Source organism: Rhododendron vialii, chromosome 11a (genome assembly GCF_030253575.1).
Source record: "Rhododendron vialii isolate Sample 1 chromosome 11a, ASM3025357v1".
Taxonomy (NCBI): domain Eukaryota; kingdom Viridiplantae; phylum Streptophyta; class Magnoliopsida; order Ericales; family Ericaceae; genus Rhododendron; species Rhododendron vialii.
The window spans coordinates 27,097,238-27,123,603 of record NC_080567.1 but is presented as its reverse complement, the minus strand read 5'-3'; the positions used below and the strand labels follow the sequence as shown (position 1 = coordinate 27,123,603).

The 26,366-nt window shown below is 39.4% G+C and overlaps 3 protein-coding genes and 1 long non-coding RNA gene across 5 annotated transcripts in view; 3 read left to right on the top strand and 1 right to left on the bottom strand.

Moving 5' to 3' along the window:
• Positions 1-3,402, top strand: part of LOC131308695 (pleiotropic drug resistance protein 3-like) — a 43,141-nt gene extending 39,739 nt beyond the window's left edge. For both annotated transcript variants that reach the window (XM_058335673.1, XM_058335674.1), the window contains exons 21-24: positions 1,174-1,398; positions 1,548-1,719; positions 1,949-2,203; positions 3,114-3,402. In XM_058335673.1, coding sequence (XP_058191656.1) covers positions 1,174-1,398; positions 1,548-1,719; positions 1,949-2,203; positions 3,114-3,380 — 919 coding nt within the window. In that variant the 3' untranslated portion in view covers positions 3,381-3,402. The remainder of the gene's footprint in view (positions 1-1,173; positions 1,399-1,547; positions 1,720-1,948; positions 2,204-3,113) is intronic.
• A 7,003-nt stretch (positions 3,403-10,405) lies between these two features.
• LOC131308693 (major pollen allergen Ole e 10-like) lies at positions 10,406-12,066 on the top strand. Its single transcript, XM_058335669.1, has 3 exons — positions 10,406-10,594; positions 11,307-11,547; positions 11,829-12,066. The coding sequence occupies exons 1-3, from the start codon at positions 10,478-10,480 to the stop codon at positions 11,852-11,854; spliced, it is 384 nt and encodes a 127-aa protein (XP_058191652.1). The 5' UTR covers positions 10,406-10,477; the 3' UTR covers positions 11,855-12,066.
• Positions 12,067-14,075: 2,009 nt separating this feature from the next.
• On the top strand, positions 14,076-17,178 carry LOC131308690 (uncharacterized). The gene is made up of 7 exons (XM_058335668.1): positions 14,076-14,258; positions 15,497-15,617; positions 15,729-15,791; positions 15,903-15,950; positions 16,065-16,118; positions 16,672-16,729; positions 16,844-17,178. Exons 2-7 carry the CDS (start codon positions 15,528-15,530, stop codon positions 16,882-16,884), a joined length of 354 nt encoding a protein of 117 aa, XP_058191651.1. The 5' UTR covers positions 14,076-14,258; positions 15,497-15,527; the 3' UTR covers positions 16,885-17,178.
• Positions 16,888-17,484, bottom strand: LOC131308691 (uncharacterized). Its single transcript, XR_009194529.1, has 2 exons — positions 17,386-17,484; positions 16,888-17,227 (listed from the first exon to the last, which is right to left on the bottom strand). It is a non-coding gene; the product is annotated as an uncharacterized LOC131308691 (long non-coding RNA).
• Between the last annotated feature and the right edge of the window lie 8,882 nt (positions 17,485-26,366).

Sequence of the window (26,366 nt, the reverse complement as noted above, 5' to 3'; positions counted from 1 at the left end):
CTCTAACAATGGTCATGGAACACATTGTATAGACAGCAAACTTTTGGAAAACTCATATTCCATCTGTCCCCTTTTTAGAGTCCAGTATTTTATTTTGGGTTGTCCCTTAATAAGTATCCATTTTGTAAAGTTAGTGGGGAAAAGTTAGTGCATTTTCTATTTTGCTCCTAAAAATACATTCCATTTTGAAAAGTTAGTAAGTAAAAGTATAATGATGATGTTCCATAGAGGGTAAGTAGGGAAAGTGGAGATAAAAGTTGATGTGAAAAAGTGTAATGATGATGTCTCCTTAATAAGTTGGAGTTACGAAATCAGACACTTAAAAAGGGACGGATGGAGTAATATATTCGCACACTCTGTCTGGTTACTTATGATAAGGGGGTTCTATGTTTGAAGCGGGGAAGTTCAAATTACTACCATTTCTATAGTGGAAGGTCATAGTTTCTTCTGACCAAGTTGTGGTCATAGGACATACGATCCTTTCCTTTCTCATTCTTTGCCTTTTTATTATCAGTGTCCTGTTCGTACTTTGTCTCTCCCCTTTTTTGTTCAATGGTAGTTCGACCATTATACCACTCATGCTCATTGTGGCAAAGCCCTGACTGTGGTTGATTTTCATTTAATCACTCTAATTGGGCACTAGACTATGGTAACCCATTTGAGTTACTGCTAATCGTTAAACTACCACATGTAGCTCAGTTATGGATGGGCGGTAAATGACAGGAGAGGGGAGGATAGTTAGCTTGAAGGACTTCAGTATGTTTTTGCTTCTTTATATGAGAAAATAAAAGTGTTAACGGTAGATTGAACATGATGTAAATTCATGATATTGGGCCTACTCTTTATTGCGGTGATATGGCATTCTAAAAACCATAAGATAAACAAAGTGCCACATGAATGCCAAAGAAGAGAGTGCAAATTTGGGCAATTTGGGCGCACCTTACTGCTACTGCTATATATGTGAGGTTACGACAATCTTCGTTTATGTAACCAGTGCAATGGTCTCTGCTCGTCAAATACTGGCATGGGTGATGCATTAATATGTTTATTGTGAGGATGGACTCTTCAATATCCCGGAACACCTTATCTACGATTACTTCATTATGTTATGTTGTTTGTTTTGATACCAATCTTTACTTGTTCAGGACTCATTTCTGGGAATTGTTATTGTAGGAACAATAAAGCACTTGTAATTCAGCTTATTGCTCCTCCCGATTCAAAAGAGTTGCATTTCACAACCCGCTTCTCACAAAATGGTTGGGGACAGTTCAAATCTTGCCTTTGGAAACAACACTTGTCTTACTGGAGAAGTCCTTCATACAACCTCATGCGCTTCATGTATTTGCTGATCGCATCTTTGCTTTTTGGGATTCTATTTTGTGGTCAAGGGAGGAAAATGTAAGTAACCAAAAATTGAACAACGGTGTCAATATATTACTAGAAGTTTAGTAGTGCATTAGGTATTTCCTTGACCTATTCCGGTTTTGAGGTCCTATGCTAATCAGTATACTTGTGCAGTTTAACATTGACATCATTTTATTGGACAGAAATAACCAACAGAGTCTTTTCAATGTTCTTGGGGCAATATACTCTGCTACAATTTTCTTGGGTGCGAATAATTGTATGTTAGTTTTACCATACATCTCAACGGAACGATCAGTTCTTTACAGGGAAAGGTTTGCAGGAATGTATGGGTCATGGGCTTATGCACTTGCTCAGGTAACCTCTTAAGTAACTCGCAATTTTGCCAAGCTAGGTTTTTTGGTACAACTTGAAACCTTCAATAGAAATATATATATGTGTCATGGCTCATAGATGTCTCACTCTGTTTTCAAACATGCCGGCCACTTTTCTTCTCATCTCTTATTCAGCATTTTGCTTTCATCTATTTTCTTAATCAGCATTTCATACTTGCTACGTTTTTAAATATGCCTGCTTAATTTTGTAGGTCATGATTGAGGTTCCCTATGTCTTAGCCCAAGCAATTGTTTTTTCGATCATCACGTATCCGATGATTGGGTATTATTGGTCAGCTTATAAGGTTTTCTGGTACTTCTACGCCATGTTTTGTACGTTGTTGTGCTACACTTATGTTGGAATGCTGCTTGTTGCAATGACTCCGAGCTTTCCAATGGCGGCAAGTCTACAGTCAGTGTTCTACATAATGTTTAACTTGTTCTCCGGATTTTTGATTCCCCGACCAGTAAGCTACTAATCTTTTCTCGGTGCCGTAAACTAATAGTCTTTTGCATTCAGCTGAACATTCCTATCCATTTGGAGTACATTCTGCGGTTTCTGAACCAACAGTGATGATAGAACTAGGAGAACAACCATCATATAGAGGCTTTCTACATTTGCCCAGTTTCACTAGGCGAGTCAATTGGTACAAACACAATGGTGATTTGATATTTGATGAAGTGGTGGTGAATAGCATTGAAATAAGAAAAAGGGAAAATCTGGGAAAGTACACGTTTGTAGCATCATCGAGTGGAGTTTTGGCGTTGAGTACGTGCTGGTGTTTAATTTCGTATGATGGTGGGCAGGTTCTTTGCCATTGTATGTTTAGTAGTTCAGGTATTTTGGCAGTTCCAATAACAGTTGGAAAATCTGGGAAAGTACCGCTGAGTCCTAAATTGGGTCAGACAATGTTATATGATCTCGAGTCTTAGACTCTTAGTTACTTTATTTTAGCATATCTGGAGACAACAGACACCACTTTTTAAGCCTATCTATGCATCTGATCTTTCATCTCAATACCTCGTGTGTCGATTATATGGAACTTCAGACTTTGTTTTCTGAATTTTCAATAGCCATTATCACTTCAGAGCTCAGAAAGCGAGCAAGATCGTCATATCTGGTTCGTGAAAATCTGGAAAGGTGTGAATTCACAAGGCGTTTGTTGTAGGCCGTTCAAACTTTTTTCCTGCCATGGGTTTGTAGTTTATCTAAGGCAGTAACCCAACTAATGTTTACAATGATGTGCAAGCTGACTTCTAAATCTCAATCTCCTCTATGGTTAAACTCATTTGGCTGTAATTAGGATTTTGAACTTCTTTTGTTTCTTCTTCTTTCTATGTTTCTGACCTAAGTTGTCTTCATATTGCCTCTTGCAGCAAATTCCCAAGTGGTGGATCTGGATGTATTATCTTACTCCGACATCTTGGACTCTAAAGGGTATTCTTACTTCGCAGTATGGAGATATACAAAAGGAGATTATGGTGTTTGGTGAAACTAAAACCGTATCGGCCTTTTTGACAGATTACTTCGGATATCACCATGACGAGTTACCCATTGCGGGAGTTGTTCTCATTATGTACCCCATTGTTTTTGCTTTTCTTTTTGCATGTTGCATAGAAAAGTTAAACTTCCAGAGGAGATGATCCTTTAGAAACCATGTTCAGCAATTTGATGGCACTTGACAATTTCACATTTTTACCTGGATGGATGACTCTATTGATCTTATTATGGTAGTCTATAAAATACAACTTGGACTTGGGTTAGGAAGACAACTTATCATGAAAGATCTTTGTACAACGGAATTGAACTTGTTTTCTATTAGATGAATTTGTTTTGGTTTCCAATAAAAAGTTTACTACCGCTCTCTAATTTGTTCTTAACTTTGTTAAGAACACACCGTATACATAATGGGGCGATGTACATCTATAATGCAACCATTCACTCTCCGTTCCCATTTCTTGGTCCCTCGTCATGTCTTAATCGGATAAAACTTGATTATATTTTCTAATCGATAGTAATACTTTTCCAATGTAATATGGCTTGTTTGGTAGATTTTATAAATTCTATTAAAATTTGTTTTTAAAATCACATGAAAACATTGAAATTAAAGATATAAGTAAACAACTGAAAAGTAGAACGAACTCCCAAAAGATAGTAACTAGTTGGGAAGGGGGGAGTATATTATATTGCTGCAAATTTTCACGTTAAGTCATTTTCAAACAAGACCTATGGCCCAAAAAAAAAAAAACGTATGAAGTTTTAGGGATATATAGTTTTTGCTCCCATCCTAGAAAATCCTACTATATACAATCTTAGGAGAATGGGAGTGGAGTGGAGTGGAGTGGAGTGGAGTAGGGTGGGTTTGAACCCTCGTCAAATGAAGTACAGTATCAATTACCTACTTTACTAGCTAAGTTACGAGACAACTTCGAGACTTTCTTTCCACCGGCGGTGGAAAATCCAACTTTTCCACCACCGTCTTTTTCGGTCCTACCGTGTGTTTATTATTGATCTGAACCGTTCATGTTGTATACCCCACATAACAGTGTATCCATGCAAATACTCCATACGTCCCTTTTTAAGTGTCCCGCTTCGTAACTCCAACTTATTCATAAAATATCATCATTATACTTTTCACATCAACTTTTACTACCACTTTCTCTACTTACCCTCTATGGAGACATCATCATTACACTTTTACTTACTTAACTTTTCAAAATGAAATCTACTTTTAAGGACAAAATAGAAAATGTACAAACTTTTATCCACTAACTTTACAAAATAAACACTTATTAAGGGACAGCCCAAAATGGAATACTAGACTTTAAAAAGGGGACGGAGGGAGTAATCAACTTGATCGAACATCGATATAAGTATCAAAAATTGAATTTTGCTTTGTAAAATTGACAATTTATCTTTATTATTATTGACAGAAATCAGATCGTTCATTTTATTAACCAAAATTCAAATTTTGACATCAATCGACTTTCGATGAAGCTGATTTTTTGCATGGCATGCAAGTCTTATAATTTGAAGTTATAAACGATTTAGATTACAATAATAGACGCTCGGTGAGATCCATAATAGACTGCAGTGGAAAACTGAGGTTTTACACTAACAGTGGATAAAATTTATTCTCTTATCGTTTATATTATATTGTCAACAAATCTGGTGGGACGATAAAAGGGAAAATGTTTATAGAGTCACTAAACTATGATTCAAATGTCAATTCGGCACCTTAACCTTCTCATTATCTGAGAGACATACGGACACTGGGTGCATATCGTCTAGTACAACTGTACAAGTGCTTTGTCCCAAGTACAATAATTCCTTCTAACAAAGCAAAGACCGCCAGCCTTGCATCACCAACTAACGGACCGTTGGTCTAATAACAGAACCACCCTTTGGCTTATGGAGGGCGGAGCCTCCCGGAATTTCAAAATCCTTAGAATTTTCGGCAACATAGGCGACGTAAAATGTCGGCTATGGCTATAGTGATAGTCGGTGTTTTCCGGGTCTCGGCTTTTTCCAAATGTCTTCTTTTGCGATTTTTCTTGTTAGTGTTCCATCAAAAGTAGAAGACTTGAAAATCCTTCATCTATAGAACATCGTATAAGAGCAAGGGCCTAAATAGGAGTGCACACGGTCCGGATTGATCCGGTTCTCTAGAAAATCAGTAATCAGACCATTTTAAACGGTTCTAAAAAATTGGAAACCAGAACCTAACTAATATATGCATAGAATCAAACCGCAAGACTGGTCCGGTTTTGGTTCGGTTCCGATTTTATCCAATAAGCATCCAAACACTTATTCACAAAATATGAACTCATAAAATTAAAGAAATATGAAGATAATATGTGTAATAGGAAAGGAATAAAGAAAATAAAAGATTTCCTAACAAATGAGATTTCATCTCTAAATAAATTAAGTTTAGAAAGGAAAATATTAACCTACCAAATGCAAATGCAAATACATATTTAATTACACCCACATATGTATTTCTATATTTATCTTGGTTTTAAACGGTCCGGTTCGGTTCTAACCACGGTTCATTAATTGAGAACCAGTAACCGAATCAAAATTAACGGTTCTTATTTTTTTGGAACAATAACCTGACCGTAAAATCGCAGAACTGGACCAAAGGACTGTTCGATCTAGATCGGTTCGGTTTTGCGGTTCGAGCAGTTTTCTTGAACACCCCTAGACCAAACATATGGAGCCTCATAAAATCACTAATTAAATATGAACATTATATGATCATTTGAAATAAATAGTCTAAAAATCAACAAAGTTTTGGTAATTAGCTATTTATTGACTTCTACTTGATTTGATGTCAAATAAATGCATTTCTATTTGACCTCAATAGGGCAATAAAACTTATCACTAGAGGAACCAAATTTTGGAAAGAAATAACAACGTTACCATTTGATTTTCCAAAACTCTACTAATATATAAGCACAATGAGTTTGATGAAATTTATCAATAGGAGGAGCCATAACCCTTTAGAGAGTCAAATACTAGCAAAGTAAACAATGAAGATCATGGCAAAGGCAAATGTTTCATTTGGCTTTCTTTGTTTGTTGCTCTACGTTGTTGTTTGCTCAAGCTCTAGATATACCACCACATGGGCCGAAGAGAAGAGGAATGTGGTAAGTTTTAGGCTTTCGCATGCACTTTCAGCTTTTTATTGAATCAAAAAATATTACACTCATTGTCTACCTATATATTCTCGAAAGTAGGTGAATTAGATCGGATTAAAACATGAATTATTTCCCCATTATATGTATCAAGATCGATTCGTTCAGGTCACCCGATTGATGTGTTGACTTAACTAAGTTATGTTTCAATGCAGGCTAGGACTTGGTGTGTAGCAAACCCTTTTGTAGGGGATGATAAGTTACGAAGAGCTATAGACTATTACTGCAAACAGCCAGGGGTGGACTGCAATGTGATAAGGCCTGGAGGCCCATGTTATCAGCCCAATAGTGTCCAAGAACATGCATCAGTTGTTCTTAACCTCTACTACAAGGCCCACTATGCAAGGCTCCCTTATTGCCCACTTGATGTCGGTGCAACTAGCATTTCCGATCCATGTAAGTTGCTTCAAAACAGAAATCCCCTGTCCCCCTCTCCGATGTTGGCCAATAAAGCTATGGATACATATTGGAATGTATGTCATGTACATATGAATTTTGTAAGGTCCATCTCGGGTTCCACAAAAATGATTCAAACCATATGTTATTTTCAAAATATTTTTTATGGAGTCCTGTAAAAAATTAGCTCAACCCGATATCAGTAAGGATTTTTTTTGAATTTATTGGGGCGAAACTACTTAACTGCTCAGTTTCACCCCTACAAATTTAGAAAAAATCATTATCGATATCAGGTTGAGCTGATTTTTTATAGGGTTCCATAAAAAATATTTTAAAAATAACAGGCGATTAGAATCATTTTTGTGGGACCCAAGGTGGGCCCCACAAAATCCATTTGTACATGGTATCACATTCTTGTGATTCACATTAGGTCTATCAATCGGTTAGATCCGATTCGTAAAATTCGATCATATAATCTATTTAATTTGGATCCGAAAATCTAAAAATTATTGGATCAGGTTGAAATAATCCAATCTGATCCGATAACGAAACTGATCCGATCTGAGAACGATTAAGAAACCACTCTTGGTGAATCCAGTTGGGGAGAATTTCGTCTTTCTAATTGTTTCTATTACGTATGTACTTAATTTTTTAATATGTAAAATGAGATCATATCGGATCGGATACGGTATTGGATTTTTCAAATTCCAATTATCTCAAACGAATTTGGACACAACGGATTGGATTTGACTTATTTCAGATTCGGATTCTGTCAGGTCCGGATCGCATCCTGTCCACTGGCAGCCTAATTCACATGGTTAATAAGACTTGATCTCTAATTGTGTTTTTAATTGTTGATGCAGCTAAAGGCACATGCATATACCCGTAGGTGATGGCTCATACAATGAAGCAAAGATAATTGGCTGCCTGAATAATTGCTTTGTTAATCCTATCAATGAACGATAAACGAACTTCTTCTTCTTTTCTTATTTTTAAGGAAAAGAAAGGAAATTATATGCTCGATGTATTTGTCTAGGATAGGAATTTCCAAACAAATAATATAATGTCACAATTACTAGTGGAACCGATTTTGGCTTTGTTCATATATGGATACTTGTTTCTATAGCGTATGTTAAGGTTCCTTATGTATTAGGGATGGTGTTGCACAGCACCATACTGCGCACCTTCGAGCCGTCGGATCGTGCATCCAACGGCTCGGATCTCATCTCGGCAATGAACGACTCTCGATCGTTGATTGCCGAGATGAGATCCAAGCCATCAAATGCATAATCTAACGGCTCGAAGGTGTGCAGCATGGTGCTATGCACCTCACTGCACAACACCAACCCGAAGTCTGTTTCTTATAATTAAGGAGAGGAGCCAATAAGTTAAGTCAATTCACAGTAATGCGCCAGAAACACAAGATGTGGCCTTTCTTATGAGCACATCCTTGCAAGAGTGAATTAAGTGATGGTGAACAAAATTACTCTCTTGTCATAAATTACTAAATTGATGGGATAGCAGTTTGAAGAGCCACTTCTCACTTTTCAAAGTTGAAGAGGGATATAAAGAGTGATAAACTTAAATGGTGTAGCAAGTTTTCTCCCTTGGAGAGCCTTTTGCTGATAGGAATCTCTTCAAATAAATTTCAGTTTGGATTTTGTTACCTCCCTCGTAGATATTCTAAATAGAATCACTGCCAATGTCCATCCCACAGAAGTGAATGTGATAATTGACATCCATGCTTGCTTGCCTAAAAGAGGATTGGCCTTCTTTGGGCATGTAAGCGACCACCAGTTTTCCAATTGAGCCCCCTGATTAGGGAGCCTTAATGCCAGAGGTCAGGGGCAATCTCAACTTTTTGCTGCTACAGTAGGCTACTAGCCTAATATTCATGTACTGTAGTTGTTTTTAAAATTTTACTTTAATGGATCTTGGACTTTTCACCATTTCCCTCTTGTCCTTTTTTTCCTTCTTAATTTCTTGCTTTTTTGTCCTTTAGCGTGAGGTTACTTTGGTAAAATCGTGTTGAAAAATCTTCAAAAATCATAAGCAAATCTGCCCAAGATTTTGCTAGGATTCTACTCCCTCCGTCCCAAATTGTTTGTCCGGTCCGCAAAACAATAACTTAAAAATAATGCAATTTTTTCAAGTAAAAATTCAAACTTTTTTCACAAATTAAAAATACTCATTGATATCTAGTAAGTTGTTGAAAAACTTTTGATTTTTTTCTTGCAAAAATTGTATTATTTTTAACACTCCGTTTTACGGACCGGACAAACATTTTAGAATGGAGGGAGTAATTAATGAGGAGAGAGGAAGAGAGAGAATTTTTGGAAAATCTTCAAAAATCATAAACAAAATTTTCCCAAGATTTTGCTAGGATTCTGATTCTTTCTCAGAGGATCGGAGGAGATTTTGGGAGGATGATGCCAATCATGTGGTATGAAATGAGGAGAGAGATGATAGTGTTCCATAGAATGGAGAACCTCAACTAAAGCCATTGCCATTTCAAAATGACTCAAAATTCACCCACCAGAAGCATGTTCACAAGCCTCTATATTTGGATTGTGTCTGGAGCATTTAATCTCCCCAGTATTTTGTTACTAGAAGAGCATGGGACTTATCAAACAAGAAATAAAGTGAATGCTAGAGATGAAAGCATTCTAAGAGCTTCATTTCATTTCAAGATTTACAAACTACTCCATTTCTTGACAACAAAATAAAGAGATGAATAATTGAATTCATACACAAGACTTGATTGCTTCCACCAAAAGTTTTAACTTATACTTCCAAGTTTCTCATCATTTAGAACATGTGATTTGTCATTTAAAGAATATGAAGAAAATCTTATTGCACATGACATTTGAAAGGAACAATAGGCAGAGAAACGCCTGTACGATGCTCTTTCAAAATAGAAACAGAAAATATATATGGTAAATCTAACATAGTTGCGCGATAGTCTGGATATAGTATTAAATCAAATCAAATTACATAAATGACATAAAGTAGATGGATTAGCAGTGGACCAAAAGAGAGTAGTAAGCATTAAAGAGAGAGATAGAGACAGAAAAAGTAAATCAACCAAAGATTTGATTCTAATTCTGAGAATTTGATTCTGATTCTTATTCTGCATCCAATGGTGGAGAAAGAATGTGAGAGCTTAATGAGCCAGTTGAAAATTTCTCGTACTTTTAGCAAGAAAGTGAAATATTTGTAACAATGCTTAAATGGTTTGTACAAGAAAAATTATGTTTTATAGCTCTTTCGACTATTTTCAGGTAAAGGAAGTACAGTAGTTCTTTTCTTTTCCTTGTATATATATATATTTTTTATTATTTTTACTCTAATCAAACGGACCCTTAAATTAAAATAAAATAATTTAAAAACCATCGTCGTTGCATGACAGTATCGTTGACCAAAATTTTAGTAAGGTATTATAATAAATGACTTCCACTTGATAATTACTGTCAAACAAATTGATAGTACATTCTATATTTGTGGAACCAAATTTTGGTAAGCAATAACCACGTTTCCATATCCTTTTTGAGCAAACACTATTATTTAAGCGTAATGAGTTGATAAAACCTATCAATAGGAGGAGCCATAATAATCCTTTAGAGAGTTAAATACTAGCATAGTAAACAATGAAGACCATGGCAAAGGCAAATGTTGCATTAGGGTTTCTTTGTTTCTTGCTGTCCATTGTTGTTTGCACAAGCTCTAGATACACCACCACATGGACCGGAGAGAGGAGGATGTTGGTAAGTTTTGGGCTTTTGCATGCATTTTAAGCTTATTATTTACTAATTTAACATCTGACTGTCTGATCAATTCATCGCAAGTTTAACCTTCATTTGTTTGGATGTGTTATTTGTCTCATTCGTGTGCAATAGGTCTATTTTTCTTGCTTTTCAACTAAAAAAAAAGGCTTATTATTTAATAAATAAAACAAAAACTATGCACTTATTTTTTTAAAAACAAGTAACCCAAGTTAACTCACGAGGTTTTTAAAATTCACCGATGAGAACCTTTGTCTCTTATTTTTGCCTATTTCCGAAAGTCGGAAGATTCATCAGATCATCAAACTAAAAGCACTTTCCTACATAACTGTTTTAGTCTTTTGCATCACTTTAAAATCTCAATTAGTTCTGCTTATTGTGTCAACAAATATACACATGCAAGTGGAGTTGTAGTCCAGTGATAGGGACCATGTACTCTCATACATTTGACAAAGGATTCAAATCTCACTAACTACAATTAACACTTTTGCCCTACTCTTATATATAAGAGAAAAATGGAAGGATTTTAAATTATGTATTTCAAATCACTCGATGCATTGACTTATTCACGGTCGTTAAAACACTTTTGGACGGTCGAAATTGAGCGCCGTAAACCTTATTTACGGCTCCTCCGTGAATACTGAATAAGATTTTCTCAAAAACTTTATATATCACATGGTATGTTTCAACGCAGGCCAGGACATGGTGTGTAGCAAACCCTATTGCAGGAGATGATAAGTTGAATATAGCTATAGACTATTACTGCAGACAGCCAAGGGTGGACTGCAGTCTGATAAAGCCTGGAGGCCCATGTTATCAGCCCAACTCTCTCCGAGAACATGCATCGGTTGTTCTTAACGTATACTACAAGTCCCACAATGGAATCAGCCCTTATTGCCCACCTGATGTTGGTCGCATCAGCATCGTTGATCCCTGTAAGTTACTTAAACCGATTCCGTCTCTACATATTGTAATTCCGTCCCAATTTATCTGTCCTTTTTTTTCCGTCAATTTTTGTGATGTTCCGAAGTGTATGTTCATTTTTGGTGAGATTCTTCGTCCCTATCGACCCTTGTCTCTTTCTCCGAAATCACCTTTATAATACGTGATGAGTTTTTCTCGGCAAAAAAAAAAATCTACGAGTTAGAGAGAAAGAGGGGTTGGTTCGTGGGATTTGATCTCTAAAATCTAATTATGTTTTTAACTGTTGATGCAGCTAAAGGATCATGCAAGTACCCATAGCTGCTGGCTGATGGCTTATGCAATAAAGCAAAGATACTTTGGCTGAGGAAGACAAGTACACATTTTGGTTGTTTTGTCAATCTATATCACAGAACAACTAAGGAAGATCTTTTGTTTTGTTACACATCTAGGGTATGATCAGTATCCAATATTTCACCATTTCTAGGGGAACAAACTCTTGCTTGCGAGTTAATGGACCATATTTTGGAATTTGCCTTTTCTAGCGCATTTAAAAGTTCCTTAAAAGTTTACAGAGGTGAGACAATAAGGTAAAGCCAATTTATTGGCATCGGAGATATATAACTCACTCTAGAAGCACGACAATCTACGCAACGCGATGTGTACTGTGTCGGTTCGATACTGTCTCGCTGAGAATTGAATAATATCAAATCTACCTAATTGATGGGTAGAGTCAGTAGTGGTTCAAAACAAGAACATTAAATTTGAGACAATCTGATTGCTTTGACCCAAAAAGAAAAGTTATTTCAAAGTCTGATAATCAGACAACTAGATGTTTAATGTCATTCTTGTAACGGCCCCGTAGTCGTAAATGGGAATGTGTTCTTATGTATCGTGAATGTATCTTTGTGTATCGCCCTATTTTAGGCTTAGATTTCGTATCTTTTCACTTCAGAGTGCGACACACTGTAATATCCAATCATAAACTACTACATCAAGTTATGGAAGTTGTCCTTAATTAATGTCTATTGTATAGGAGTGGATCCCGCTTCGAAACCTTAGACCAAATTGAAAGAATATTCAGGTCATATTCCGCTAAGGTTCTTATTTTTTAAATATTTATATTTTACGTTTTTCGATACAGGTCATTCTCGTACAATATATCATCTTTAATTTAAAAAATAAAAAAGTACCTAATTAAGTTAATGGAACACGCCCAAATGCAGCATCAGAAATAAGACTATTTGCTGAGTCACCCTTCAAACCTTAATACTATAATCATGAACTTATTCAAAGTATCAAAAGCCTGCAAATTTCCCGTCAAAATCAATTCCTATTCTCCTATTTAAGTTAAATAGTTAACTTTAATTAAAAGTCAAACAAAAGATAAGTATCAAGTTTAATTAAAAATGTACAGGAAAATATGATTCTATTCATACACATCAAGATGAGAAATTATTCGTTGCCCCAAAGGCAACACGTCATTTTTGTCCCCTGATGCCTCTTCCCAATCAAAATTCGTCTTGTGGGTTAATTGTCAGTCTAAAGTCTATCACCGTTTGACGCATTAAATCCACTTACCCACGTTCTTCTCTCTCCACCATACACAGCCTTCTCTTTAAAATTAAGTGTTCCAAATTTCAATCCGTTTGAATGGGTGAAAAGATTTTATTTTTTTATCATTTAATTCTGAATGGTCATAATTAAATTTTGACCTCTCATTGACCAGCCGGCAAAAATGACGTGTTACCTTTGGGGCAACGAATAATTTCTCGTGACCAAGATGTAAGGGACATCATCACATATAAACATATAAACATCACCAAAATAAGGTGTTACTTTGGATCATTTGTGGGGGCTTATTTTGATAATTTCAATCGTTGGTTTTTAGATCTCATCGGGAGCATAAGTCACGCCGAACGAAATAAGTTGACGATATGATATTATTTGAATGTTCCGTGAAACATCTATATTGAGAAGAAAATGGGACTTGATCCATTGTTGCAATATTTTTCTCCAGGATAAATGTATCTCGAAACAATATGAAAGAATAATTATAATATCGACTCAGCATAGATTTTTGACTTGTCTAAGAGCATCTCCAACAGGTTATTTACAGGACTCTACTTAAATATATCACAATGTTCAATTTGGTCAGGTTTAGGAGATATTATTCAGTGCCATTGAGGTACCACGACGTGACGGTGTCTCAAATCTGAGACTATCTCCATCTCACATTGTTGTGGGGTCTTCACACTTATTTTATTAAATGGACAATACCGATTATTGTTGTGGGTCAAGAAAGGCCCCACGAAAGTCCAAACCGAACCAAATTGAACATAAAGGAAAGAAGCTTAAGGGGTTTGGCCAAGTAATTGTAAGAAGTACTTATCCATGAGATCACATGTTACATTCCAACCTTGAGGCCACTTTAGGTTTGCCCAATCCTTAATTTAAGGTCTCGATTCTCGAATTTAATCGAGATGTGCGTAAACTAGTGGGACGTCTAGTTAAAATAATAAAATATAAAGGAAAAGAGCTCGGACCGAAGATCCATTTCAATTGATTAACACCAAATCTAAAGGGGATCTTCTTGCAGTCCTGTTTTCCCATCTCAGCAAACCCTAGTCCCATCGTACCGTTTCACGACGACAATTGCCGTTTCTCCTTGCCGTCCGTCGGTCGCCGTCTCTCCTCCCAGATCGCATTCTCTCTCCTCTCCACGGTTTGCATTCTCTATCCTCTTCTGGTGCTCGTTTCATAACGGTTTGGTCCTTCATTCGTTCCATACGCTTTGAATCATATGGAGACTTTAATTCTTTGATAATAATTAAGTTAGCTGAACTCGTGATTTGATTCAAAATCTTAAGGTGGTATGTACGGCATTATATATGCATCATTTGAAGGGGGTAGGTGAGCAGGAGAGGAAAAATGGCCACGATATAATATGACCGATGAGATTTGAGTTGACAACAAGACTATATCATCCCCACGATGCCACTAGTGGTCAAAAAACCAATTGAATGTCTCTTTTTTGCCCAGTTAGAAATGATCAGTTTTTCAGATTTGATTTGGTAATTGACTTACATGTGTTTAAGGAGACCTGTCTATTGCGGAACTGAAAACCATAGTGAACTTAAATTTGATCGTGCAATCAGTAGTATGAGTTATCCATACCGATCGATTATAAGATCAATTTGCTTTAGTGTTTTTAAGTGATCCCATCAATTGTACGAGTTATTGAGACCGATCGATTACAGTGAAGGGAAGAGAATTGTTAGTGGTTGCAAAGCAAGCCACGAGAAAACTGACATATGTCGTTGGAGCATTGCTAAGAGGCAACGGCATTTCATCCTTTAGAAAAAACCAGAGTTGAATATAAGTTCCAAAAAACTTACGATCTTAGAAATGATTATGGAAGTATATAGTTTGTTATAAAACCCTTTCCTGAGGTTTCCTTTTTCAGTTGTTCTCATTATTAGTAGCTTTATTTCAGAATTGGTAGGAAGGTGATCGGTGAAGGAAAAGTCACAACTCAAAGCGATGAGACTTGAACTCAAGCATGACTTATTTAGGAGAGTTTTTCAACCACTAGGCCAACCACTTAAGTCTTTCCTGCCTATTTGTTGAAGGGCATTATACTATGTTGCTTGTATTTCATTAGGTAAATATACATTCCTCTGATGTTGTTTCTGTCAACGAATTATCTTCGGGAGACACGGACACCTATTAAGAGTTGTAGCATTGGTTGGTACGCTGGTTTCCTCTTGTTTAAGTCTGCTCTCGAACGTAATTAAGTCCTAATTCATTGTAAACAGCATCATCTCATCCATAGTGATGATTTAGGGTGGTTGCCTATTGAAATACAATTTCCATGGTAGTTAGGGTCTTGTTCATTGTTGTTTTGACCTCTATGCTGCCCACATCATCTCTCTGAGAAATTCATTGTATATGCTTTTGCAGCCGCTGTACATTAGGTTGCTTTAAAGACAATATGTCAGGAATGGATGATGTCAAAGAGCATGAACGTGTTGGAGATGTCTCAGAGGATTCTGAAAAAGCCATGCCATCAGCTCAACAAGAGGTCTCGATCATGTCATAGCATTCTGTACATAGCGATACCATAACTCGGTAACTGCATTTGCTTTGAACTGCTGCAGCAGTTTCTCAGGACTTGAAATGTTGTTTTCCACAGGAGGCAGCTGTTAAGAGCAAGTATGGAGGAATTATGCCAAAGAAACCACCACTCATTTCTAAGGTAATGTCGGAATTCAAAATTTACTGCTAGCTCTTGTCCCAAAATTATTTGAAAAAGATGCTAGTGTGCTTCAGTGCTTGTCTCTGCTCAACAACTTTACTTTGATATCAGGACCATGAACGTGCTTACTTTGACTCTGCTGACTGGGCTCTTGGGAAGGTACCTCTTTTTTGTCACTCTGTTCCTATTACCTGAGCGCTAGAGGCTGAACTAGAAGTACCTGTATCATTTTAATTTCCTGATATTGTTGAATGGTTGTGGATGTTATCACAGCAAGGTGTAGAGAAGCCCAAAGGACCACTGGAGAAACTTCGGCCTAAATTGCAGGTACTTGCATAACACCTTCATTTTTCTTTAACTAGCCTTGCTTAAATTTTGCCAAATTGATCATTGCATACCATTTGCTATACTATGTGGCGCTGTGGCAGTTTTAGTCTTTATTTGATGAGTCTATGTTGGAGCAAAAGTTTTTCTGCAGAAACTCTTGTCAATCTAAAACTGGAAACATTATCCAAAGAACTGGTGCCGCTCAAATTGTTTTAGCATCTTAGGGCTGCAACATGGGACTTCGTTTCATGTATTGGTTGCAAAAAGATTTGATATGATAGTGTAGGAATGTGTGGAGAACATCTGGAGGGCTGGAACAGTACTAGAACTTCATATGTCATGCACAGCCAAGGCAATAGGAGAAAGGAAATCAAATGTCATGCAGACTAATATGCTTGACCTGAATGCAAGTTGATTGAAATAGGAGAAAGGATTACAAAATCTAAGTGCGAAGTAACTCTTCGAAAATTCGACCAATATATTATCAGTTTGTTACAAGCCCATCCTAATGACATATTCGTCTCTTTGTTGTTTGGTCCTCTCTATCTTCTAGCCAACACAACAGCAAACACGTTATCGGAAATCTCCTTATGCTCCATCGGATGGTGAAGGTAAGCACAGCAATAAATGTGGCTTTTTCTTGTTTTGTCCATCACATTCTTTCAAGTGAACCATTTCCAGTCTTTTGCGGAAAATGCTCACTTTTAACTCTCCTTTCAATGTAGGAGGAAACACTCCATCCGAGGATGCATCTGCAAATGAATAAGAGTTGCTGTTTTCCATTTCTTCTAGTGAGAATTGCTGATTGATATTTTAGCATCTGGATAGCTGCTGAGTGAATGTCTGTTGTTTCAATAAAGTTGGAACCATTATTCCTGTATTTGGCTATAATAGAGGAGAAACAATCATCTGTAGCTCTGCAACTATACGAGAATTAAACTTGTATCCCCTTCATTGCTGATGCCGAATGTATTTTTCTTCTGGATATTGGGTGAAGAACTTACAGCTGAGATTCATCATCTTCTATTAACGAATATTGCCTGTGCTTATGTTCCCTCCATTGATGGTCATCTTCTATATTGGGCTGTGTGACAAAATTTTGCAATGGTCTGATCAGCTTTTCTGAAATTTTCAAATAACAAACAATTTTAATGAAATCTTCCCATTTCTTAACTACTCCCTCTAAGGGCAGCTTTAGCCATGTCATAAATGGTAAATAAATAAATAAATAATAAAAAAACCCATCAAAGCAGTAGTCATTGGATACCCAAAAAAAAAGAAGGGGAAATGAATTTATCTTCAGAACTTAATTTCTGTATCATGCTCTTGGAAAGTTCAGAAGAGAACCTGGTGCATTGTGTATTGCCATTGATACTGGGGTAACCATGATTGCCATCACTTATAATTGCAGCTCAATACCTACACTGTTCTATATTAGGGGAGATGAAGGGGATGGCGGGATTCAAACCGCCCACCGCATGAGCGGGAGCATAGTACACTCTGAAAGCAAAATCTTTGAATCGTTACCTAATCTAAGCCAACGGCGACTAAATGTATGGAACAGGAGCATAAACACCAAACAGAGAGACAGTGAAAACCTGATCGAGAGAAATGCAAACAATTGCGATAAACTACCGTCTGGAACAGAACCGAAAATGAAACTCAAGGAGCAATATAAATCATGATTTCATACAATGTGGCTTTACACAGAGAGAATAGCCATCCCAGCAATTTACTACTAGTGATTAACAGTTTGCCCAATTGCAGAAAAACTTGCAAATCAGAATCTGCATCTTTTCCGCATGTATCTGTCTGTAACTTTTGTTTGCTAGTAATTTCCACTTGATTGACCACGAAATCGGCAGCAGCCATACAACCTCAAACAGCAACAAACCATGAACTAAAAAATGACCCAAATGGTTTGCCATGATGAAAAGTTCTTTCAAATTCCTCAGAAATGCTACAGGAGCAACACATGATCTACGGATCCTCTGGTTAGATATGACCGGACATGATCAAAGGTAGCAAAATGGAGGAGGATCTCCGCCATTTGAGTGGTCCCCCGGGGGCTCCAGCTTCTTGGGAGGCATTAACTCTTTCTCTGATTGAAGCTGTCCACTTCTTGCACCAATCCGTCTTCCGTACTATTACATGATATAATGATGCCACAGAATTATAATCAGCAATCAAAAATAGGGCATGGAATAGAAGCAAGGATTACTTGAGTGAACCGGGATAATCGATTTTTCAAATGTATGGTGCCGGAGGTTAGTACCTTTCATTCCAAACATAAGACGGTACCCGAATATCAAATGAGAAGTTTACAAAAAGGAGAAATTAACAGTAGCAATGCTCACCAATATTCCACCAGATGCTACCAACCTTGAGACAGAATCCCAGTATGTGATCCTGAGCAAGGAGAAAAAATCTTCAGCCAGTGCCATTGTTATCCATTACAAGGTTGAGAATACAGAGACGCCTCGGTGAAAGTTGGTGGGTAATTCAGGTTTGTGAAGAAAAATCTAAATTGTAGGACAAGGTAAATCAGGATTCAGTTGACAAAGAAACTAAATTCTACTAGCATACAAACGTCGTTATCTTTGTAGGAGGACAAAAACTCACTGAACATACTAGTGCCCGGGCTGTCGCTTTTGTCGCTGAATTACGGTACTGAATAACTTCTTGTCAACTGGTGAATCGGTACAGTTGACAAGAAGCTATTCAGATATCCTATGGAACAAGAAGTATCACTATGTTCATTACCAACATAGGGATAGCTTCCAGTTGGACCTCGGTTTACGATCCATGATGGAAGAATTACCCGGGACCTAGCAGCTCAATACCTGTTAATGCCTAACTCAATTGCGAGCCATGGATCTTGGAGGCGGCCAAGATCAAGGAATAGAGCCATTCTTCATATTGTTGATAATACCCCTGCAATTTTGCTTCCCGGAATAGATGAAGAAGGAGGATTCAGTCATTTGAACACTCAACCCCATATTATCAACGGCAGATTGAAGGAGTGGGACATGGGGGTTGCAACCTCCTTCCTTTGTTTTCCTTTTTTTGGCAAGGTGAGTCCTATATCTAGCTAACCGAGGGGGAGAGGGAAGGGGAGAGGCGGGTGGGAGTTGAACCCGCCACCCTGGTGAAGGCAGGCGCAAGCGCAACCACAACTACGGACACTAAACCTCACCTAGGGAGCTGCATCCATTTCGTACTATTCTTTTAACTTGGGAAATGAGACACATGAACATATCTTCTTTGAAAGCGCTTGTTCTATTTGGACTTGGGGGATTCTGGCTGGATTCATGTGCGTAGAAGCCCTAATCAGTGGTGGTAAACTTAAGATGTACATAATCTGAGAGGTAGTAAAAGTTTTTCTGTTGCAGTAATCAAATTAAATAGTTAGAATCCCCAAAAAGGACTAAAGAATGGGGACGGAGGAAATAGTATTTATGACATTTGGATAGGGCGGAACTCTAGAATCTTCGTTAGCAAGACCTCAGATCCCTTGAAAGTTTTCAAGCTATGAAAAAGAAGTGGGGGATAGAGCCTGTTGGCATGTATGTACACTCTCCCTGACCGCAAGATATGTCAGAGTTTTGGAATGTCCAGGTAAAGTTCAAAACTGTAATATTGACACCAATAGTAGCTCGTTTGGCGCATCTATTTGTGGGGTCTCTGGGTCTTTCCATCCAATTCATTCGACGTCTAGGGTGTTTCTTTGCCGCTATTGTTAGATCTGTGATTTGATCAAAACTTTTCAAAGGTTTCTCTTGCAAATTTTGTTGGTGCAAATTGTTGACTTTTGTGGCTCCAACCCATGCCTGCATTTGCTCAGCAGACAAGGAGCCTCCCAAATCTTTGACTGATATCCTTCAGTATCCTTCAGCCTCCTTTGTGGAAAATGAAGGGAGACTACCGTGGCAAATGAACAGGGTCTCATCTGGCTATAAATGGAGACCTTTGGTTCAGAGTGTTGTATCAGAAATCAGAGAGAAGAGAGTGATACACGAGTAGATTGTAAGGCAATACTGTGTGAGTCTGAGTGATTGTTGTAATCCTCCTCCAGTAAATATAGTGAATCCGCTGCCCCTCCGTGGATGTACCCGATTATTGGGGAACCACGTAAATCCTTGTGTTTCTCTGTGTTGTGTGTTTGTGTTTGCTTGGTTTGACTCTGGTTTGCGCACTACAATTGGTATCAGAGCACGTAGTGTAGAACCAAGAACACAAAAACCACCATAGTTTCCGACTCTGCTTCTCAGTCCGTGTTCTGTCCGAGTCACAGAGCCACGTTTTTTTTTGATCCAAGAATCCGTTTGACCACTGAGTCTTGTGCGTCCTTGCGAGACGATTCCAACGCACCAAGACCCATCGGAAACGGAGTAACAACGAGGTCACACGCTCCGTTCGACGGTTGAGCGTGAAAGAAGCTGCTGCTCGCCGGATCTGTTTTTTTTCAGAAAACAGAGTTTTTTTTTTACTTTAATATCTGTAAGGAGGAAAACCAGGTGCTGGTTTTTGACTAGTCAAAGCCAGGGGAAATTATCCAGTGCTACTGGCTCACCTAGAGACGCTGATGTCAGCTTGACATCATCGATCCAGAAGCTTCAGAAGGCCAGAAGGTTACGCCAGGCAGCACGCCACGTGTCACCCAGTCAGCAGACACGTCATCTGCCACATCATCAGAGAGGCTGAGTCATCAGCCACGTATTCAGCCACGTGTCTTTCCACGTCAGCGCCAGGTGTGCACCACATCAGCAAAAAGGCCCAGTCATTAGCGCCCAGTCAGCATTTATTGCTGAGTCAGCAGGTCCAGTCAGTCCTAACCAGAGGGAATATTCTCTGATCCAAGGAATATTCCAGAAGGTGTTATTTTGCGATTTCGGAGCCATTTCAACTCTGATTTGCGCAAGTGAGTAGTCGTTCCTGACTATTCTCGACGTTCCGGATCCAACGCCGCACTCCGTTTTCCGCAACTCAGCTCTGACATTGGTGTTTTGTCCGTTGGTTGGCTAAAAAGCGCCGTTTTTTGGTGTTTTTGTGCACCGGATATTCACGTGGGTGGAGTTTAAGGAGTTCTAATGGCAGAAGAAGAGTTTAAGGAGACCTCGGAAGTTTCTTCATCTGCAGAGAAGAATACCGAGCATCCCAAGGTCACTTCGAGCAGTTATGGGCAAAGGAATACGGTTTCCAATGCTAAGTTCGAGGTGGAGAAATTTGACGGAACAAGTAACTTCGGCATGTGGCAATGCGAAGTTTTGGATGTTCTGTATCAACAGGAGTTGGATATTACGTTAGAGGAGAGGCCGAACGACATTTCAGACAAGGATTGGATAAAGCTTAATCGCCAAGCTTGTGGCACCATCAGACTTTGTCTTACGAAGGATCAGAAATACTTCGTGATGAAGGAAACGTTAGCTAAAGAGCTATGGGAGAAATTGGAAAACAAGTACATGACGAAGAGTATTGAGAATCGGTTGTATCTAAAGAAGAAGCTCTACGGGTTCCAGTACGTGCAAGGTACGACTATGAACCAACACTTGAACAATTTCAATAAGATTTTGGCTGATTTGCAAAATCTAGACGTTTCCATAGAAGATGAGGATAAAGCTTTACTGTTGTTAAATTCATTGCCTGATACTTATGATCATTTGACTACTACTTTATTGTACGGTAAAGAAGAAATCAAGTTTAATGACGTTTCAAATGCTTTGATGAATAACGAGGTACGGAAGAGGGATCAGCAAGCTCACCGTGACCCGTCCGCATCAGCTTTGACAACAAGAGGCAGAACCGACACTAGGAGGACTGGTGGTGGAGGGCGAAGGAGGTCTCGCTCAAAATCAAGGGGGAAGTCTGTAGAGAGAAGATTGGGGAAAGACGAGTGTGCCCTTTGTCGTCAAAAGGGGCACTGGAAGAAAGATTGTCCGAACAAACAACCAGCTGCAAATGTTGCAGAGGAGACAGAGGATGATCTAGAGTCAGCACTATTAGTTTCATCATCACCTGACCATTCAGATGAGTGGATACTAGATTCGGGATGTTCCTACCACATGTGTCCCAACAGGGACTGGTTCTCGAGTTTTCAAGATCTCGATGGAGGAGTTGTTTTGCTAGGCGATAACACCGCTTGCAAAGTCCAAGGGATAGGTTCAATCCGTTTGAAGTTGCATGATGGGACGTTTAGGGTGCTAACAGACGTTCGGTATGTTCCGGACTTGAAGAAGAATCTCATTTCGCTTGGAGCCTTTGATGTGAAAGGATACAAGATTACGATGATGGGTGGAGTGCTAAAGATAGTTCGAGGGGCGCTCATTGTCTTGAAAGGTAGCCGAAAAGGAAACTTGTATTTCCTAGACGGTTGCACAGTCACAGGGAGAGTGGCCGTTACTACTAGCTCAGACGAAGACGATGCATCCAAGCTATGGCACATGCGTTTAGGGCATGCTGGCGAGAAGGCCTTACAGGGTTTAGTAAGGCAAGGCTTGTTGAAAGGGGCCAAGACAGGGAAAGTTGGCTTCTGTGAGCATTGTATATTGGGCAAACAAACTCGAGTCAAGTTTGGCACTGGAGTTCACCGCACAGAGGGGATTCTTGACTATGTTCATTCAGATGTTTGGGGGCCGACCAAAAATGTAACTTTGGGAGGCAAACGATGGTTCGTGACATTTATTGATGATTTCTCCAGACGTGTCTGGGTTTATACCATGAGGCACAAGTATGAGGTCCTTCCAATCTTCCTTCAGTGGAAGAAAATGATGGAGACGCAGACAGGAAGGAAAATCAAGAAGCTGAGGTCAGATAACGGTGGCGAGTACAAGTCAGATCCTTTTCTCCAAGTCTGTCGGGAGGAGGGGATAGTCAGACACTTCACAGTTGCGGGGACGCCGCAGCAGAATGGAGTAGCAGAGCGCATGAATCGTACTTTGGTGGAGAAAGTTCGGTGCATGTTGTCAAATGCCGGGCTTAGCAAGGCGTTCTGGGGTGAGGCTCTCAAATATGCCTCCCATCTTGTCAACCGTTTACCGTCAGCAGCAATCGGAGGGAAAACTCCGATGGAGGTATGGTTTGAGAAACCAGTTACAGATTATGATTCATTACATGTTTGGGGTTGTTCTGCTTACTATCATGTAACTGAGTCCAAGTTAGATCCACGAGCCAAGAAAGCTATTTTCTTGGGTTTCACTTCAGGTGTTAAGGGATACAGGCTCTGGTGTCCCGAGTCCAGGAAGGTGATTCTAAGTAGGGATGTTACTTTCGACGAATCTGCTATGTTACAGCAGGTTCCTTCCAAGGAGAATGTGGAGCCGAATGCCCAGCAGCAGGTGGAGCATTCAGAACAGGTGGAGGTTGAGACTCCCCTTGTTCCAGCCAAGACTGTTCAGACAGTCAGCCGTCCTGAGGATCAACCCGTTGATCAGGATGTCATTATTGAAGAGGAGGCTTCATTACAGGAAATACCACAGCAGCCAGAATCCATTGCAACCAGCAGACCGAGGCGGGAAATCCGGAAACCTGCTCGATATGCTGATACAGTAGCTTATGCACTTCCAGTGACAGACGATGATGTCCCCTCCACTTACCGGGAGGCAGTGCAGTGTACAGATAGTAACAAATGGAAAGAGGCAATGGATGAGGAGATGGGTTCACTCTCCAAGAATCAGACATGGGATTTGGTTCAACTTCCCAAGGGCAAGAAATCTATTGGCTGCAAGTGGGTTTATGCGAAGAAGGAAGGTACAGGATCTGAGAAAGTCAGGTTCAAAGCAAGATTGGTAGCCAAGGGTTACGCACAGACAGAGGGGATCGACTACAACGAGGTGTTCTCCCCTGTCGTCAAACATTCGTCGATCAGGATCTTGCTTGCATTGGTAGCACAGTTTGACCTTGAGTTAGCCCAACTCAATGTCAAGACCGCTTTTCTACACGGAGATCTGGATGAGGAGATCTATATGGCTCAACCAGATGGTTACAGAATTGCAGGAAAGGAGAATTGGGCTTGTAAACTGAAGAAGTCGCTATACGGGTTGAAACAGTCGCCGAGACAGTGGTACAAGCGCTTCGATCGGTTTATGATGGAGCAGGGGTACACAAGAAGTCACTTTGACCATTGTGTTTACTTCTGCAAACTCCCGGATGGATCATTTGTCTATTTGCTCTTATATGTAGATGACATGCTGATTGCATGTAAGAGCAAGGTGGAGATTGACAGACTGAAGGCTCAACTCAGTAAGGAGTTTGAAATGAAGGATCTCGGGGAGGCAAAGAAAATACTCGGCATGGAAATTCAGCGGGACAAGGCGAAAGGCACAGTTTGTTTGACTCAGACGCAGTATCTGAAGCGAGTGTTGCAGAGATTTGGGATTGACAGGAAAGCCAAACCTGTCAGTACACCTTTGGCCGCTCATTTTAAACTTAGTGCATCGATGTCGCCGCAGAAGGAAGACGAACGGAAGCAAATGGCTCAGGTTCCTTATGCCAATGCTGTGGGAGCTTTGATGTATGCTATGGTTTGTACGAGGCCGGACATTTCACATGCAGTTAGCATGGTCAGTCGATACATGCACAATCCAGGGAAAGAGCACTGGCAGGCTGTGAAATGGATTCTACGGTATTTTCAGGGTACTGTGGATGTTGGATTGAAGTACGAGAGAAACAGAAAACTTGGTCAGCATTTGGTTGGTTACGTGGATTCCGATTATGCTGGTGACCTAGATAAGCGACGGTCGACTACAGGGTATGTGTTTACACTTGCTGGAGGGCCAATCAGTTGGAGGTCAACGTTACAGTCAACGGTGGCTTTGTCTACTACAGAGGCAGAGTATATGGCAGTGACAGAGGCTTTCAAGGAAGCTATTTGGGTACATGGTTTGATTGAGGACTTGGGAATTGTTCAAGAAAACGTGGAGGTTTTTTGTGACAGTCAGAGTGCCATCTGTTTGGCGAAAAACCAGGTTCACCATTCCCGCACCAAGCATATCGATGTTCGGTTTCATTTCATCAGGGAGATTGTAGAGGAAGGGGATGTTCTTCTTCAGAAGATTCCGACTGCAGATAACCCTGCGGATATGCTCACCAAAGTGGTTGCAGGGATCAAGTTCCAACATTGCTTGGACTTGATCAACATCTCTCGAGCAGTGCGCGCCTAAGGGCGCAGAGGGCAGTGTTGATTCAATGATTGTCGCCAAGGTGGAGATTGTTGACTTTTGTGGCTCCAACCCATGCCTGCATTTGCTCAGCAGACAAGGAGCCTCCCAAATCTTTGACTGATATCCTTCAGTATCCTTCAGCCTCCTTTGTGGAAAATGAAGGGAGACTACCGTGGCAAATGAACAGGGTCTCATCTGGCTATAAATGGAGACCTTTGGTTCAGAGTGTTGTATCAGAAATCAGAGAGAAGAGAGTGATACACGAGTAGATTGTAAGGCAATACTGTGTGAGTCTGAGTGATTGTTGTAATCCTCCTCCAGTAAATATAGTGAATCCGCTGCCCCTCCGTGGATGTACCCGATTATTGGGGAACCACGTAAATCCTTGTGTTTCTCTGTGTTGTGTGTTTGTGTTTGCTTGGTTTGACTCTGGTTTGCGCACTACACAAATTTCATTAGATGGCACCGATTGGTGTTGGTGGGGTTGCCTGATGACCCCGTGTGCAGCAGTGGATTGGGTGGAGGTTGAAGTTGTTATTGTAGGGCATTTTTTATTGTTGTCATTTCTTAGTGTTGTTTCAGAGTGTTTTGATTTTTAGGTTGGCTCTTAGGGTAGTTAGTAGCATAGAATTAACGGACGGATTGGGTGTCGATTATGATGTATTTCGTACGTTATGATGCCTTGTTCTTTCTATCCTTTTAACCTCTGATTAATAAAATTTTCTTTGCCGTTCCAAAAAAAAAATAGTAGCTAGTTTGCTCTGTTGTTTCTCCCTGTAAAAAGTTACACTGTTTGTTCAGTTTCTTCCCTGAGAAAGGGGAGTTGAGTTTGCTGATAGGGGTTTGTCCAATGTTAGTTTCTCTGTTTTCGAAACAGAAGTTAACTTACTAGGAAAAATACTGGACCAATACCGATGACACCGACACAATTTTGGTCCAATTGAAATTGTTTGGTTCTGTGATCAATTTGGCCGGAAACCAGACCAAACCGGTTCGACTTCACCCGTAGAGATGAATATAGCTTTTCTTAAACAACTCCTCATATTCCAAACCACATATCCAATTCAAGAGAGAAATGCACATAACAGAA